At 39.4% G+C, this 18,000-nt stretch overlaps 1 protein-coding gene across 1 annotated transcript; it reads left to right on the top strand.

Moving 5' to 3' along the window:
• The first annotated feature begins 7,536 nt into the window (after window positions 1–7,536).
• Window positions 7,537–17,641, top strand: HAUS3 (HAUS augmin like complex subunit 3). Its single transcript, XM_074587391.1, has 5 exons — window positions 7,537–7,729; window positions 8,673–10,207; window positions 11,338–11,774; window positions 13,416–13,641; window positions 14,949–17,641. The coding sequence occupies exons 2-5, from the start codon at window positions 9,242–9,244 to the stop codon at window positions 15,186–15,188; spliced, it is 1,869 nt and encodes a 622-aa protein (XP_074443492.1). The 5' UTR covers window positions 7,537–7,729; window positions 8,673–9,241; the 3' UTR covers window positions 15,189–17,641.
• The last annotated feature ends 359 nt before the right edge of the window (window positions 17,642–18,000 follow it).

The raw sequence follows: 18,000 nt of genomic DNA, 5'->3' as shown, positions 1-18,000 counted from the left end.
GGTGCCTGGGTTAGCTCTTCCTCTAGCACCGTGGGTGCACTCTGCCTTCACAGGAGGGAGGCACAAAAAAACAGCTTAAAATTGTTAGCTTTTACTGCAGATTCTCCACTGCAATTCAGAATATGAATCTCCTTCACTCCCATCCTGTCCCTGCCCAGTTTGTACCCTTCCCGGTACAACCCGCTAAGGCTGGTAAATTTATTTATCTTCCAAAAAGCAGGGTTTGGACAGTAGAAACTCTACAGCCCACAGCCTGTATCCATCCTGCATCGTCTTATGCAAAAAACAAGTTCTTTTCAGAGTGAGTTTTATCAGAGTAAAGCAGGAATAAAAATGTCCCCCAAATTCCATGAGGACAGTTTTTCATCCGGTGTTCACAGATGAGTTTCTATCCTAATTTCTTACTGTAAGATTTGGGGTGGAAAAAAAATAATTAGAATCTAATATAAGTTGCATCTAACTTAAAGAATTAAGACTTTTCCTGACCTTAAACAGTGTTATTTTTCTTGACATGGATGAGTACGTGTTCAGCTATACCACATGCAGTCTAATATCGTTTTGTATTAAAAAAAGAAGTTACTTCTGTTGATCTACAAATAAATTACTGCGACAAATACCAGTATTCTGAGCATCCGACTGTACACTCTGCGTAACCCATTTCAGTGGATGAACTTAAACGCCAGAAGAAGAGAAGTGGGAAACAGAAAGAGCAGAAGTTGTGTCTGCGTGAGCTCTGCCTGCAGACCTGCTCCCCTTCCGAGCCCCGGGGCCTGTTCAGCCGCAGGATGTACTTCTGCTTTTCTTGGAGGCACTTACAGCAGTCTCTGCTACTGTGACAAGTGATTATTTCACCCTTTTACCAACTTCATAGCGGACTGGTAGCTGTCGGTGACATTTTTCATCCTTGCAGATCAACCCTGTGGAAAAGAAACACATTTTTAAAAAGAATCACGCTATCACAACTTTTAATCAAGGAATATTAATTTTATACACTTCTATTTTGTGATGGTGTTGATAAGGAAATGACTGCAATACAGATTACTCTTTCAGAAATCTGCTATTTATTTTTTTTACTACTAGAGGCCATTGGTTTTGCGTGTAGTAAGAGCCAGTAACAGTGTTGATATTCAATCCACTAACTTGCACTTTTCAAAATTGGTGGAAGGAGAATTGAATCCCTTTAGATACACTTTAAGGAAGAGCTGTACTCCCTACAAATACTAATGGGGCAAACACACTCTGAAATTAATTTCCCCAGCAATGAAATGAGCCAATTTGCTTAGTGACTGACTAAATGCACTGTTGTTAATTGGTAGCTGCAAAAGAAACATCCATGTCTGTTGCGTAACTACCTGGAATGAAATCGCAGGGGATACATGAACCAAAAACGATCAGAAACCATTTGGTCACCTCGGCCGTTCTTTCTACCTGACGTATTGTCAATTAATGCCAGCAAAGGGGTCCTGGAGGGGCACGGCCAGCCAGACTCGCCTGTTGGCAAAGACGGGTGAAGGCGCTGCAATTTCAGAATTCCTTCCTTCCATTTCGCACGAGAGCTGTAAAATGTAGCTACACACGACTTGTGTCATTGAAAGGGTCTGTGCAATACGGATTTTTAAGTGCACGTGAAGTGCTGACAGAGAGCCTTCTGCTGTTTACCGGCCAAATTGTTGCCTAAAGGTGTTAGGGAGTGGGTTCTGTGCCAGAGCCATTGGGTCCCAGAGCCAAAGGAACGGTTCACGGTCTGTGAGATGTATTATACTGTACAGATTCATTTGTTCGCACGTACATGGTGCTTGCTACGTTCTGTAGCACACAGAGTATTGTGTTGTATCATTATCTCGGCATAATATAAATACAGATTTTTATACCTTTTTGTTGTGGTTTTCATTTTTTTAAAAAAAATTTCATCATTTGTTTATTTTGTGTATAGCATTTCTTCTCTTTGCAAATCTTTCCATATAGGCTTAATGTCTATTTCACAAGGAATTCGCTGAGTTTTAGCAATTCAAATTAATAGTATGGTACGAAGGTTGGAGTGCTATTTAAACTAAAGTTCTTTTACGTATGTTGGCCTAATGCAATCCCAATAGTCATTAACATTATGTCTCTAACCATGGGTGCTGTATAAAGTTCCACTACTAGACTTCTGAAGACAAACCAACCTGTAAAACAAAGTGCAAATTGAAAGGCATTAGTGTCTGTTTTAAGTAATTATACTTGAAATCATTCCAGCTCTGTACAAGACAGGGAAAAAAAAAAAGCATTAAAAGGCAGCCTACAAATTCTGCATGTGTATTTTGTCAAATATGAAAATCACATCAGAAGCGATGTACAGCCAGACAAAAATGAGCATTTTAGGTTGTTACTAGGAGAGATGAGAGGAGGGACAGAACTGAAAAGCTTTTGCAAATTGCATCGTTATACTCTCAACTGCAGTACATGACAGCCACTGTTTCTTGTTTCAGTTTGTCAAGCACGTTGCACTTAAAATACAGTGATGTCTTAAAAATATAGAAATAGTAGTTTTAAGCTGAAATCATGGCAAGTAGCTTGTCGATACGTTTATGTTTGATTCAAATAAGCTGAGCTGCTGAATCAGTAAAAATATTCATGCGCAAAGCATAGGAAACTTTTTTTATTAAAGCTTTCTTTGAAATTACCACTATCACAGAATAAGCATAAAATACAATCCAGCACACCACTAGCTTTTTATAACTTAATCTGCAACAGAAAAAAAGCTGTAATAAACATTTAGCAGTGCTGTATTGTGGGACAGCACCACTTTTCTCAGCACAAGAATGAATTGCATGGGTTAAGAGAACTATGACAGATGTTATGGCACTATTTTTGTAAATCCTGTACAGTTTATGACCTGTACAGCTTCTTTCCTGACATTTGTAATGCCTTATGGTTTGTTTATAAGAAAAGTAAGTTTCTTCATTTTGGATGTTTCAAATTTAATATTAAAAATGCAGAAGCTTGCCTTGTCTATCAGGATGAAAATGTTTTGTCAAAGCCTATCTAAATGGAAGAGAGCCTTAAATTATAATTAAATTCATGATGATATAACCATCAGCTTCCTCTAGAAGGGGTAGTTCAAAGTGGTTTCAATGCCAAAGTTCTCAGATATTATTGTTTTAGAAACTGTGAATTACCCAGTGTTTTTAAGGATCGTGGCATGGCAAGAAAGGTATGGTCATGGTGTGACGGACTGCTGCCAGAAGAGCTGGGTTTGGAAGAGCAGAGATTGCTGCTGGTAGGAGGCTGATTTCCTTTTGCCTGCTATGATGTTATGCTCCCCAGGCTGAGGATGCAGCTCTGTAAAAGCCCCCCCCCCCGACCGCTTGCTCTCCTGAGTCACTGCTGTGCAAAGGCACCACTGCCTCACCGGTGATGAGCTGGCTGGAGTTTGCCAGGAGTGGGGGGGCAGAGCAAGGAAGCAGGTGGGGATCAGGCTGCTCCTTCGCAGTGCCTGCCGAGGCCCCCGCTGAGTCCCAGTGTACGTTCCCACACAAAGGTTCAGTTTCTTACGAACAGACCCCATTTGCAGACAGCCCAGCTGATCAGCCCCGCTCAGGGTTTTCATCCAAAATAAGGTCAGAAGAATAAACAATTTTCTAGAAAAAATCATCACTTTGTGCATCGTATGTCTAAATACACCAGGAGTGTTAGGCCAAACATGTAGGAGCTTCTTTGATATTTACGGCATTGAATCCAACAAAGCTGAAGAAAACTAATCACTTTGACCTGCTTTTCTGGGAATACAAGATCTCAGAATTAAATCTATATCTTCTCTGGAGAGAAGATAGACGTGCTTGGGAGAGAAAGCAAGCTGGTGCCAACTTTCTGTCTTCTGACTTTTTTATAATAAAAGTTCAGATGGCACTTCAAAAGCTGTACTTAATTCAGAATATAAATTTGCTTAAAGTAATGAATTACCTTTTAGGACAGGGTGTTTCCAAAGAGTGGTTGGTACTGCAGCAATCTGCAGCAGGGACCTCTCAGATCCTGCTGCTGCTATGAACAGATGTGCAGTATGATGCAAAATGAAAAAAGCTACACTGTTACAGTTCATCAGCTAAAAACTTATTTCCGTGTCTTGTTATTTCTTTTCACACAACAAAAGAAAACAAAATCCTAAAGTGGTCATAAACAAAACACTTTATAAGAGTTTTTCATCTGACAGATGTATCCCAGTGGGAAGGTTTACGCTGGCCAGCTGCAATGCCTATGTGACAGCAACTGCGCTCCTCGCCTGTTTTTTACAGCCTGGGCCAATGGGTAACCGATAGCTTCTCTCTGAGGTATCAGGCACAACAATGTCTTATTTTGCAGTGGAACAAACGCAACATGGCATCGGTGGAATAGTGCAGAGCTTGCAGACATCCTTCCAGAAATGTCTACGTCTTAATCTGCTGGAATCCACCATAAAATGGCTTGTAAAGGCAATACGCTATCTAAGCAACCTCTCCGGTTCTCGGACACAGATGCAAAACAACTGCTCCTAGAATGGAAAAAAAGGGTAAGGTAAGCCTTTAATTATGTTTTGACTGAACACAACCAAGAAAAAAATGAATCAGAGAAAAACAATCTTGACCCATAAGGAGCTACAAAAGCAAACACTGAAGCACATGGGGCTGTGGTTGGGTGGGGAAAAGGGCTGTAAGAAATTTCGGAGATATGTTTGTAACATGTTTGTAGGGGAACGCTGCTGTTTAATCTCTGCCCTAAAAGCCAGTCGATGGTCTAACAAATGAAAATTTGTTTCACATTAGAGGCTTGTTCTTTCAAAATGACAAGTCTAAGTGCACAATGTTCTGACCTAAAATATTTCAATTCTAGCCTGAATTCCTATGCCAGCGGGGATTATGAGATCATGCTGTCTGTCAACTCCTCTTTCGTCCATCTGTTCCCCTCCTCCTTTCCTTGATAACTTTTGAACCTTCAGGCTAATTTTCACCAAATTTGACAAAGCAGAGATAGGATGGAGGCTGCAAAGATAATCCGTGGTGAAAACTTTCATGAAAATTCCATGCCTGGGTAGAAAGAGAAATAAATTATTTCCTGCCCTGAATGTGCCCGAAAGCCGGCCCAATTGAGCTCTTGACTGTTTCAAGGGGTGGCCACTGGCCAGCACGTATGTAGCTCCAAACCAGCTACAGAATGAGCGTATAGACCTGCTTGCCCAGCTAAACAGATGGGGACATAGGTTTTGTGAAAGGCCATGAGGGAGGTGGGACATCGTACGCCTGTGAGTCTGGGAAGAGGGAGAGGAACCGGTCACACAGGGAACCGAAGGCATTAGTTGCAGCAATCCAGATAGACAAAAGATAGGCAATCTTTTATCAGATGCGTCTTCTTTTGTCTAGGATGGGGACTTCAGTCACAAAGCTGAATTGCTCTCAGGACAGCAGAATTTTAGAAAGTTTTCTAGGTATTATTGACATTTATGATTTTTTTTTTTTAAAAAAACAACAATACTGTGAAGCAGAAGCCTGCAAAATGCTACTGTAGGACAAGTTGATTTTAGTGCAAGTAACTGACTGAATTGAAATGGCATCGTCTTATGAAATAAGTTAGTGAATGCTTTTGTTCCTTCCCCGTCGGAAAGACGCAATGCACTCCATCTGCAAGACGATTTGAAAAGTTCAGCTAGCCTAAATTGCAGCTGCATATCAGGCTGTAATCTGATGGGGAGGAATTCAACGCTACAGCTCTTTTTACCCATGAGAACTCACTGCCGGGTCAGGGTTTAATTTGAAAGTGTCTTGCACAGACCACATTATACCAGAAATCAACATACTGCACTTTGCAGGCGACACACGTGCTGATTTTGATCTGGAAAACCTCATGCAAGTTAGTCTTAGCTGTGCTGAGCTGCGAGGTTGCTCGTTTCCCTGTGTTGATTCATTTCAACAATTGCATTAAGTGAGATTAGAGAAGCTGCACATTTAGGACATGTAGTGGGAGGGCTCAGCCACCCACATACAGACTGGGTCAATGCCTCATCAGGGTGAAATGTAGAGATAACATTTCTGGATGCAATAAACGATCTCTTTCTAGAATAACTGGCCTTAGAAACCAGAAGAAAAAAAATATGCCATTCTGAATTTTGTCTTCAGCAATGCAGAGGATCTAATTCAAGAGCTATTAGTGGGTGAGCTGCTCCATAGTGGCAACCACAATATAATTAAGCTTAACACTGTAAGAAGACAGCAAGACAAATAAAGCAAACGGATACTCAGTTTTTTAAGAACACGACCTACGCAAAAATGGTGAAAAATGCCAGAAAACCTGAAATGAGCAGTTCAAAAGCAAGAAGCCTACAAACATCCAGAAGGCTTAAAAAATACTGTACTAGAAGCCCAGGTAAAATGTCTCCTAGGAACAGAAAACTGGCCCAAACCTCCCCCCTGCATGACGCAATGAGAAAGTTAAGGAGGCTGTCGCCAGGCAAGCAGGGAAGCCCAGAAAAACGTGGCAGGCAAAATGTAAACAGGAAACGAAGACAGCTAAACTGGAGGAGAGGCTGATCAAGGATGCTCGAGCTGTTTGTGAAAAGTTTACATGATGCTTGACTCAGAACCAGGCCTCACAACGCAGAAGAGGTCCCGCAATCCTCGCCAAAAGCTTTCTAGTAGCTCCATGAACAGAGGCAGCCAAAATGCCAGGAAAGCAGGGAGCATCATAAGGGAGGGCATTGGAAACAAGGATTTTGCAGAAAACTTTGGTGCACTGACAGCTTGAAGTCTGCGTGCCATCTCTGCACCTTAAGCCAGGCACAGAGATGTTATGAGACAGAGAGGAGAACTGAAATCACGGAGGGAACAAAGCACTTGCTTTACAAGAGTCCAAATTTTGGAACTCTCCAGACTCGAGATGACAAAACTTAAAGGAAACGTACCGGTGGTTTCTCAATTGCTACAAAGGCCGCAGATAACATAAACGCAAAGGAGGTATTCACCAAATCTTGCAATGCTGCAGCTGAGGGTCATTTGGTGAGATTAGGAGGTGGGTTAAAAAACAATTAGGGAAGTGCTTTTTTTAAGCAGCAGGTAGTGAAGTTCTGGAATTTGTTCCTTATGAAGTTCTACAGGTATCAGCAGGTTCAAAATGGGATTGGATAAATTAGTGGACATAAGGTCCATGACAAAATATTAAAAGGCCTAGTCTGGGATGACTCAATAAGACAGCAACTGTGGACAGAAGGGCGGGTGGCCACCATGAGCCCTGTCTCTCAGCTTGGGAAAGGCTGGTGGACACACAGGCCCGAGGCCCACTTTCGGTCATAGCTGAGCAACTTCAAACTGCCGTCAGGTCTCCCTCATCCACTCCCACAGGCTGAGCGCAACGGCCCCCAGAACGACCACAGGCCGGAGCGGAGGGGCGGGCGCGACCCCGCTGAGCAGAGGGTTCGCGCCCGCGGCCCGAGGGGCAGACCGGCAAGGCAGGCCCCGTTCCCTGTGGGTGCGGAAGGACGGGGGCGGGAAGGGTGGAGGTGCGGTCGCGCAGGCGCAGTTGGCCGTGGCGGCTGTGGTGAAGCCGCGCGAGACTTAGCGCGTGGCGGGCGTTTCGAGCCGTTGGCGCTCTAACGGCCGCCGGGCCCCGCCCCCCCTCCCCCTCCTCCCACCTCCGCGCGTGGCGGGGGCGCTGCCCACGCGCTTCCTCAGGCTTCCCGCCATTTTCTCCCCTGCCCTCCCCTCAGCGGCTGAGGCAGAGCGCCGTGGTGAGTACGGGGCGGTGTGGGGTCGGGGCTGGCCTGTATCGGGAGGGGGACGAGCTGCCACGGCGTCCCCTCTCCCTCCGTCTCCTCGTCCTGCCCTGCCTGGGGTTGACGCTCAGCCGGGATCCCTCGGGGCTCTGTGGGCAGTGGCTGCCCCCCCCGAGTTGAGACCTGGCCGGTGGGTGTTTAAGCTTGTCGGCGCTGTGAGGAAGCCCCTGAGGCGCCCACTCGTGCGGCGTGTGGCCATCGGGCGTTCTCTTGCTGGGGACGGGGATCGTGGGGAGCTGCCTCAGGGGTCCGAAGATATTATTTGTGGTGGTTGGTGGCGGCTTGAGCCGCAGCGTCAGCCTGCCTTAATCATCTGTGTACGCGTACATAAACCTACATGCGCTCCTTTTTATTTACTTCTTTGGACGACAGCCCTTTTTTAGCATGGAAGGCAGAGAGCGGTTGGAGGGCTGCCCTGTTACATGAAACTTGCATAACAAATTCTATTTCTTATATAAACTGTAACTTTAAGCTAAATTGAATACAGACGGAATTTCTGAAGGATGCATTTGCTTCTCTCCTCCTGGCTGTCTGGCAAAGTGGGGTTTTCTGGTGGAATGTATGTTCTCAAAAAAAGTATTAAGTAATACCAAATAACACCCCCCAGCGCCGAGTATTACCAGTGTATTCCAGGCAAGGCTTACTGACTTTCTTGATAATTTATCCTATTCTTTGTTGTCTGTTGTGCTCACTTTAGTATCCCAAAGCTGATGATTTGTTTGCTGTGAAACAGCAAAACAGCAAACTCCTTTTTCTGGTAACTTTTAAGTTGTGCCTGTTTTCACAAGAGTATTTACACTGATCGTAGCTTAATTTTAATTTTTTCTAATTGGTAAAAAAACCTGCATTATTATGTTGAGATATTTTTGTGCTAAAGGATTTCTTGTTCCATTTTCAGAGGAAACTTTGAAGGTTTAGAAGACAACATTCTGCTTGCTGCTGAAGTAAAAAAAAATCTTTACAAGCAAGATCTTGAAGTGCAGTGTAACATCAGTGTGGTTTTGTTTTTAGAACAAGCTGAAAGCTCCTCTCATTTTGGAAGAGTTAAAATGATTGTGGGTGGTTTTTTTCTATTTAATGTTAGGAAAGCTATATAAGTAAATCACTTTTGCAGGCCAATGAATTAATCATTATTTACACCTGTTGCTTTTAAATTAATGGCAGTTTCTATTTTAATAGTAAATTTGGGTGAATTAAGGAAAAAACATAAGTGTTTGCAAAGATCAGGGATTTAATTGATGTAAAAAAGATGTGTCCTGATTTGATGAACAAAATATATTAAGACATCCCTGAAATAAAAATTGGTTTGCAGTCTTTGAATAGCTCCTCTAATCCAGAATAGCATTTAGTTTTTTGGTGGGATCTGACACTTCCTTTTCCCCGTGCAGACTCTTTTTATTAAAATACTGAGTATTTATTTAAAATGACAAAAAAAAATACAACCGGAATATTACCCCAGATTTTTTCATGTGTTTGGATCTTCTCTGTTTAAACCAAAATATTTTAATCATGAGCTGTGGAAATGATTTTGTGGAAACTCTTAAGAAAATTGGATATCCAAAAGCTGATGAGCTCAATGGAGAAGATTTTGACTGGCTGTTTGAGTCTTTGGAAGACAAATCATTTCTGGAGTGGTTTTGTGGAAATGTAAATGAGCAGCATGTGGTATCTGAAAAAGAACTGCAAGATTTTGATAGTCTTCTCAAGTCTGGTAAACCTGTTTTGGAAGGAAATGCACTGGATGAAGTCCTTAAAACCTTGAAGCCCGTGGATTCAAAGAACAGTAGCCAAGAGGAGGAGGAAAAAGAAGAGGAACTGAAGAAGTTAGAGGATGAACTTCAAACCCTTCAGAAGTTAAAAAAACTTCAAGTTCATCGGCATAATAAACTTCAAATGATGATTTCTGCAAACAGCCATATGTTACAAACATTAAAAAACAAGGACGAAGAAGCACATAAAGATTTGAAAGAAGGACTGCAAGTGTTTACTGCAGCAAATAATAAGCTTAATAATGAACTGCTGTCTCTTATGGATGCAGCTAAGAAACTGGCCTCTTTCTTCACTGCTTCAGATTCAGAACAAGGATCAGGTCCACATCCAGTGTTTTTTTCCCAACTTTCTTTGGACAAATATTTGTCTCAGGAAGAACAAAACACTGCAGCACTTACCTCATACATAAAAAAACACTTTTATCAAGGTATGTCTGAACTGGTTGAAAATTCACATGAAGGTAGCTTTCAGCTTGCAGATATAAGCAAACAAGTCACTTGTGATGAGGCTGATGAAGTTTGTGAAGAGAGCCAAGAGATCGCCAGGCTCCAGACAGCGTATATTTGTGCTCAACATCAGCTAATTCAGATGCAAGCTAAAGAGGAGAGCATGAATTCAGCTATAAAATGTGCGGAGAGCATGCTGCAGTCCTTAAACAACAAGGTAGGCCACAAAAGGTGATAGAAGGTAGTGGAGTTTTAAACAGGCAGGTGTGTTCAACTGGATCTAGTAAAAGGAATTGCTGATTTACTGTTACTTCAACTATTTTTACATTGTGAAATTGCACTTTTATGAAGTTTTGGTTTTGCTCACAAAACTCTTGTGAAATAGCTCCAGTTTCTATAGTTAGAAATTCTTTGGTATGGCAGAGTACCTTTAATTCTACTTTCCAGAATTACTACCTTTAAAAACCCTAGAATTTAGTAGTACCTTTCCAGTTTAGTTTAGTTTAGAAATTTTAAATTATAACTGGCTCTTGGTTGTTTGTACAACAAACAAAAGCTTAAATTTGTTTGAAATTTTGTGGTATTGAGGATGTGTATATGATAAATGTATTCCTGTTTTATATTCCATAGCATAAACTTCAAAAGTTTTAGTTCACTGACTCTTTCGAAACTCAGGTATTTGTAATATGGTGGCATTATGGTGACGTGTGTTAAATACCAAATAAATGGATTGTATAGTTGAAGCCCCAGAATTCTCTTAACAAGTGAGTGACTGGCAGATATGACTACTGGAATTTAAGAATGCGAAGAAATCGTAACAGAAGGAAAAATACTAGCTTATGCCAGTCATGGACTAACTTGAGGCATTGTGTCAGTTAGTTTGTTTTCATTTACGGATGACTAGCATATAGAGCTTGATTGATTAGAGCAATTTGGGAAAGATTAATTCTGATAGCAGTATTGACAGTCATCTGACTGGATATAAAAAATCATGTTTGCATGTGAAATTTCAGTTAGACATGCTTGAAATCTGGGTGCTAAGTAAAATTACAGCTCTTCTGGTTTTTCTCCACAATAAACTGTTTTCTGGCCCTGCAATGGAATGAAATTACTATTTATTGAAATACATTTATTTCATATCTGCTTTTTAAATCTGTATTTGTCTTATGTTATAAAGTTCTGTAGAACTGCTTGTGGAGTTTTCATTTAATTTTGTAGGTGCAAGAGATGCAGTGATTTCTTTAATGTAACATAAGTACACGAGTCTTTTGTGAACTGAAGAAATGTGTTAGGGAAACGGCTTGGAGGGAACCATGAAGAAATTGACAAATATTTTGCTTTATGCAGGATATTGGTAAACAAGAAAACCTCGATGCCAAAATATCTAGTTTAAATGATAAAATTTCAACAATTAAACAAGAAATAACTCAGATAAACAATGAAGAGCTGCTTCCCCTTCTGAAAGAGAAAGCACGACTTTTGAGCGCGCCAGTGGTGAAAGGATACTTGGAGTGTCAGATTGCTCAGCAGGACTATTATACTTCAAGACAAGATGAAATATGCAGGCATTTGATAAGGCAGAAAACATCATTTGAACTTATTGAGCTAGCCTGTGAGATGGAGTTAAAGAAGCATAAGGAGATTTGCTGTCAACTTGAGAATTTGGTAGAATCCCTGAAACAGAGCAGTAATGAGTTGCAACAGAGACTACAGGTGATAACTGAGCAAACTCAACATGCAAAGCCAAGGAACACTATTAGTTCAAATGATGGTTTCTCTTGCAGGTAAGCATTATAGTCACTATTGAACTTTGACTCAATTTGAAATAACATTGGGGAGATAAAGTCTTAGGCAAGCTAAGCTTTTTCTATTGGTCAGTTCTTAGTTACTTGCTATAGCTAGTTAGTATTTTGAATTCGCCAGAACTGAAGCCTTCAAGATATGAGGTTTGCCTCTTGCTTATCCTCTGAAATTCTTTTCAGGTCTGCCTGAGGAAAAACTGTTCAATTATCAGTCTTGTTAGTGTTGCTGAAGCATTCCCAAGCAATATATAGAATATAATGGAAGTTTGAAGCCAAACCTGTCTTATGTGGTGCCCTGATCTAGGACCTCTTGAAAGCCGTTCTAGAAGTATAGATGTAGAGAGCTGTTAGTAACAGTGATTTCCCGGATCGTATACCTGGCCTCATCAGCTTAGCCTGCGAAAACCCCCATGTGGTAGAGGAACGACTCCTTCAATATATGAAAAGCGTTTAGCTTATTTGTACTGCTTGATTTGCTGTCTGGCTTCCGTGTCCTGTCACCCATGTAGGAGTGTGGTTTTTTCACTGTCTAAGTAATTAAGTCTCCTTGTAGCTCAGGTGATGCAGTAGGAATGTGTGCTGTGCTGCTGTCACTTCAAGACTAAACCTTTTGATGAGGTGTATTGTATAACAATAGGTGTGTTAATGTCAGACTTTTCCTCCTTTGGAGGTGGTGGTTCAAGTGTTTTTTAATAATTGTTAAGTGATAGTTAAGTATGGTCTTGTATAGTGAATAACTGCAAGAAATAGGCAGCATTAATTTTGCTCCCATTGTGCATTTGCATTGGCAACTTTTTAACATTTTTGTTCAGGTTTATTATTAAGTCTAATCACTGAATCAGAATGTTGTCTGGCTACTTTTTCACTTTTTTTTTATTGAAGACATGTGTATTCATGATTGTGAAGGGAAGTTGGAAAAGTTAAAAACCCTAAAAGGTTTGTAAGCAAAAGACACTTGAAAGAAACTCTTACTTTTGAAATACAGCTCTTGCTCTTATTAAAGCCGATTTGATTCTCTATCTGAAGATTTTAATATGTGGAGGTGGTAGTAGCAACCAAGCAGAGTTATCTGTGATCGTATTAGACTCTTCCTGATGCAGTGTAAGGGTACAGTTTGGTAAAGCAGGTATTGCTGTCTTTTGCGTGGCTCATAACTGATTGGAGAATTTCTTAGCAGTCTCTTAATATATAGAAAATGGGAAATACTCCAGGGAGCTTGAAAATATTATACAGATTTCTCTTATTTCTCATTGGCCATTGAAGTCTGCTGTTTTTCAGCACTTAAAAAAAAAAAAAAAAGGATCTTACATTGCTGTCCTTGAAGTGTTGGGAAATAGTTGGGAGAAGCACATTGTCAACTTCTATTTGCATTCATTGTGTACTTATTAACTGTTATTTTGAAATTTCATTGCTGTTAATTTAATATTGAAATATTTTGGAGTCCTATTAATCACGTACTGGCTATATATAGACAGTATAATTAAATCTGGGGGAGATACAGCAGTGTAGTGAGAGTACTATACTAGTCCTCTGACTTCTCAACACGAACATGTTCTCTTGACTAATGACATGAGTGCTTAGGAAGCTTAAAAATGCTTGTGTGCCTAACTCCATTTGTTACAGGCTATATCAGCTTCTGGAAGGAGAAAAACCCCAGCAGTTGTTTAAAACATACGACAGACTGGAGCAGATGGCTCAGAAGTTAAAGCAGGACTGTGCTGCAGCACAAGATCAGCTAGCAGCATCTTCTCAAGAACAGGCTCGCCTTGTATCAAAGCTAAAACATGATGTAGATACCCTTCATGATGCTTTGTATCGTGGAGGAAATCAGATACAACTCAGTAGTCCGGTAAGCCCTTATCTGGTTATTAAAATTAGTACATTAATGTGTGTCATGTTCTTTTACTGAGAAAAATGTAGTATGAAGGCTGTAGACACACAAACTGGCTCCTACATGTCAGCAACAAATTTATTAGCATAATGATGATGGGCTCATTATTTACATTGTTCTTAGCAACTGTTGGATTTTGTAAATGTTGGCAGGTAATAATTTTTTGTTTCTGAGAAAATTATTGCATCTAACTTAATTTCTTTCAAAGGCATATACAGTCATGTATTACTAGTAAGTTTATGGTGTGGGAAATATGTCATCTAGATATGGTGTCACTGGAAAATTTGTTTAAACTTCTCTTTGTGTCAGACAGGCTCTTTCCTCCACTGTAACACCTGAATAGTATGGCTTGGCCCCTTAAAAAGCCTGGCCATGGGTGACTCATTTGGGCAAAAAAAGACTATCAGAATTTTGAAGTACAATTGTAGTAGGACAGTCCTGCTACAGAGCTCCCAGGTGTTGCGTTTAGAGCCTCTTTTAAATGGCAGTAGGGGTTTTTAAATAATTGTATATACCTCAGAAGTGGAATGAGGGAAGTCTTCTGTTACATAATACTTCCTCTGTTAAATACATGAAAAAATATATTTAACACTTCCATCTGTCAATTGAATTTGCAACACATTGAACAGTTTTTTATAAAAATTGAAACTTTGTAATTGGAACAATACGTATTTAGGGATTACATGTTATTAAATCAATCAAATACCTTTCTATTGATTCAAGTTACCTCTTAAACATCGTGACATCTCTTTCTATCGCTACTGTTTATCACGAAAAGTAATTCCTTTAAGAAGGAAATAATGTGCAAGTAGATGCCTAGCCTGCTTACACTGAACTATCATAACTATGACAGTTGGGAAAATTGTAGCTGGTAATTAATGATTTAATTTTAAAATTAAATTGGCTTTTTGTTGCGGGTTGTTTTTTTGTTCCCTTTTAAGATTTGGCCATCTATGAAGACTGCAAATGTTGTTCAGCTGTCCAGTTTAGAGCCAGATTCTTATGGTCTTAACTCATCTGGTTTAGTAAACAAGTAAATGAAATTATATTTTCATAAACTGATGTGAGTGTTGTTACAGGCAGCTCAAAAGTTACATAAATTGAATGGAGTCCCTTATCGCCTGTGTTTCTATTTTTTGTGATGACTTTTCACTTACAAACCAAAGTGGCTTCCAAAAGCAAAAAACTTTTTTCTATTTCTAGTTCAATTATAGTAGTAACAATATAAAAGTGATATTTTTTTTTTGTCTTGTATCTTTTGTTAGGAACTTCGTGAGCAGTTTCATCAACTGGAAGCTGATTTAAATCAACTAAATCAACTCCTTATGGATCTGATTGCTGATGTTAAGTCAAAGAGAGACTTTCTAGAGTCCAATAAGCTGCATCAGATGGAAAGAAACTTGTACGTGTATTTTTTCAAAGATGAAGACCGCTTGAAAGAGATGGTGGAGAAGCTTGAGCAGGAGTCTGAGGCTAAGGCTAAAGCCAGAGTCCTGGAAAATTAGAATTTCACCACCAGTGGAGTTCTTAATGTTTAAACTTCAATGTATTCTTAAGAAAGAAAAGCATGTTAATGTAAACTGTCTGCAAGTTTATGGAATGATAAGTATTAGCTTATCAAGGCTAACGTTTATCTGTCATTGCAATCTATGTTTAGCTGCCACGATTACCAAGTTTGGATTGTATACTGCTTTATGGCTTTTTGCATCTGCCCAATGAGTTCAAATCTCAGTTTTGTCAAACTTCTTTGATATGAAGTAATACATTAGTTATTTGAATGAATTACATTCAGGATGCTCTTCTAGTAAGCCTGTATGTTGATTTCCACTGTGCACAACATAGCACAAGAAGGAATGTTTTATACCCTTGAGATCGGTTTTCTTGTATGCTAAGAAGCTTTCATATGTCAACTGAAAAATAAATGCGGAGAAGGCATTCCAGATTTTGGAACATGAATGTAATGTGCTCCTTCTGAAGAGGAAAGTTCTCCAAGCCAGATATTCCGTGATCGTTTCCCTTACAGTTCTCCTAAGAAGATTTAGTTTTGTTAGAAATGTGTTGGAATATGTACCAGAATCTGTTTCAAGTACCAAGACCATCTGTTTTAAGACCATTCCGATATTTCTTAATTTAACTTATGGCCTGTCTTCTCCATTGAAACCAATCCATGCTCATCCTGAGCTCTTCAAAGAAAAATAATTTTATGTTTACCTTTTGGACTTCTGAGTTTGCTCCATAATTTATAATGATAGGCATTTCAGTTCAGAGTCCTGATGCTTTTCATATTTCTGCTTTCATGTACATTGATAGACCATATATCGAATTTTTGTGTAGCTTCCTAATATACCAGTGGAACTAAGTAGACCTTAATAGTATGATAACTTCCAGTCTTTTGTATTTTGATGGGATCAGCTGTGCTTGCTTTCAAGTGTTTTGCATATTGATGAAGGTTAGCAAATTGGCTTTAACTTCAGTAACAGTAGTGTTAAAACTATTTTGATGTCTTTTAACTTTTATGTGAATATAACTTATTTCTATATGTTTAAAAAAATTTTAACTTACTGGTTTGTTGTCTTGATACCTGGATTTCATGCTGCTTAACTCTATACATTGTGTTTATTATTAAATGCCAGACACTATAAATTCAGTTCAGTGTTGTCAATATTTATGGTGGATCTGTGTGTTGGTTTTGGATATGTTCTCATGCATAGTGTCTTGTTTATATTTAGTCTGCTAGGTTCTCATTTTGATATGCCCCTGAGGCTTTAAGACTGCTGCTTCCCACCCTGAGAAGTCAGGGAGCATTTTTACCTTGTGTAGGGAAGAAGCATTGCTCTTAATTATAAAAGTTAGGAGGAGTTGTTCATGGGGAAAGATTATACTTCTGACTCCTGGAATGTCATGGAAAAGGAAGCCATTCTGTGCCTCTCTGTCTTTTACATGCTTACTATAAAATTTGAGCTAGATAGATATAACCAATACTAATGCAGCCTTATGGATGTTCCTCTTTGAATCTGGATACAAATGTTTGTACTTGTGAGTATTCAAACTTGCAATCTGCCTATGGTCTTGAGCTAAGAAAAATATTTCCTTGTAAGCAGAGGAAATACTGTTTACTTGATGGTTAAACTTGACTTGAAGGTCTACTCATGCACTGGATTTAGTGGGAAAAGACTAGAGTAACAGGACTGCAGTTACTAACTTGTACAGGAATAACTTACTTAACAGCAGTTTTTGGTAAAGCAATTGACTTATGCAGCTTGAATGCTTTAAATGTTTTGAAAATGTTGGGTATTTATCTTGTGTTTGTGGTAAGTTTTATGCATTGTTCTGGTTTAACTATATAAAGTCAACAAAGTCATGAGTAGGGACACTGTTGTTTCTAAATGTCCTATATTTGTTGTATCTAGAGGGTCTCCGAGTATCTTCTACGTGTTATAGAATATGACTAGAGGTCAATTGGAAAAGCAACTGCTTTTCAAAAGGATAAAATCTAGAACAGCAGTAGCTACAGTCAGAGCTTGTAGAGACTGTAGATGTTGCTGACCTGTTTCTTAAATTGACAAACTATAGTGAGTATTTTAATGTTATTAACATGTAATAGTAATTGAGTATATCAATTATACAAATCTTAAGGAATAGAGGTCTTTTATGGTAAATATTTTCTGAAGCAACACGTCACTAATGTTTGTATATCGTGATAGTAATACTTGTTTCTTCCATCTTGTGTTGGCTCTATTGTAACAGTTACTTGAAAGGCTTTTTCCTTGATAAAATGGGAGCACCAATACCAGTACATGTATAAATATGCTAGTTTAAAGATGTTGAGGAGGGGGGAAGTATTTCAGGCATAAATGATAATTCTTGTTTTATTTGTCAGATATTTTTATTAGAAGTTAGGTTTACTTAATAGGACTGCTTAATTTTTTTGTTAGTCTATTAAAACACTTTCAGAGAAGTTTCACTTAGTGGTTTTTGTAAATTATTACAATTTGCTAATTTTTTATTTACATTACTTAGACACTGATAGGCATGTCAGGGAAGAGATGTCATTTTCTATTGAGGAGAATGAATGGCTGAACTTGTTCACTATATTTTGTCTTTAATTTCAACAGAATGTAAGTGCATATTGTTCTGTGACCCTGATATAGTGCATAATTTGTGTGTTCTATGTTTAGGTTTAATCTTAAAAATGGAACAGTACACATCATACATAGGATGTGAGACTTCTAAAGTGCCTTTATCTGATATCGCTCAGAGGATTATGACAGCTTTGCAGTCTGCTCCTGTAGAAGTTCAGACTAGCAGAAAGAATAA

Source organism: Larus michahellis, chromosome 5 (assembly GCF_964199755.1).
Source record: "Larus michahellis chromosome 5, bLarMic1.1, whole genome shotgun sequence".
NCBI classification, from domain to species: Eukaryota; Metazoa; Chordata; class Aves; order Charadriiformes; family Laridae; genus Larus; species Larus michahellis.
This window is presented reverse-complemented; position numbering and strand designations above follow the sequence as displayed.

Coding starts and splice junctions, on each gene's coding strand:
- HAUS3 (XM_074587391.1), top strand. CDS start 9,242: ATGTGTTTGGATCTTCTCTGTTTAAACCAAAATATTTTAATCATGAGC. Junction 10,208..11,337: donor TGCAGTCCTTAAACAACAAG/GTAGGCCACAAA, acceptor TGCTTTATGCAG/GATATTGGTAAACAAGAAAA. Junction 11,775..13,415: donor AATGATGGTTTCTCTTGCAG/GTAAGCATTATA, acceptor CATTTGTTACAG/GCTATATCAGCTTCTGGAAG.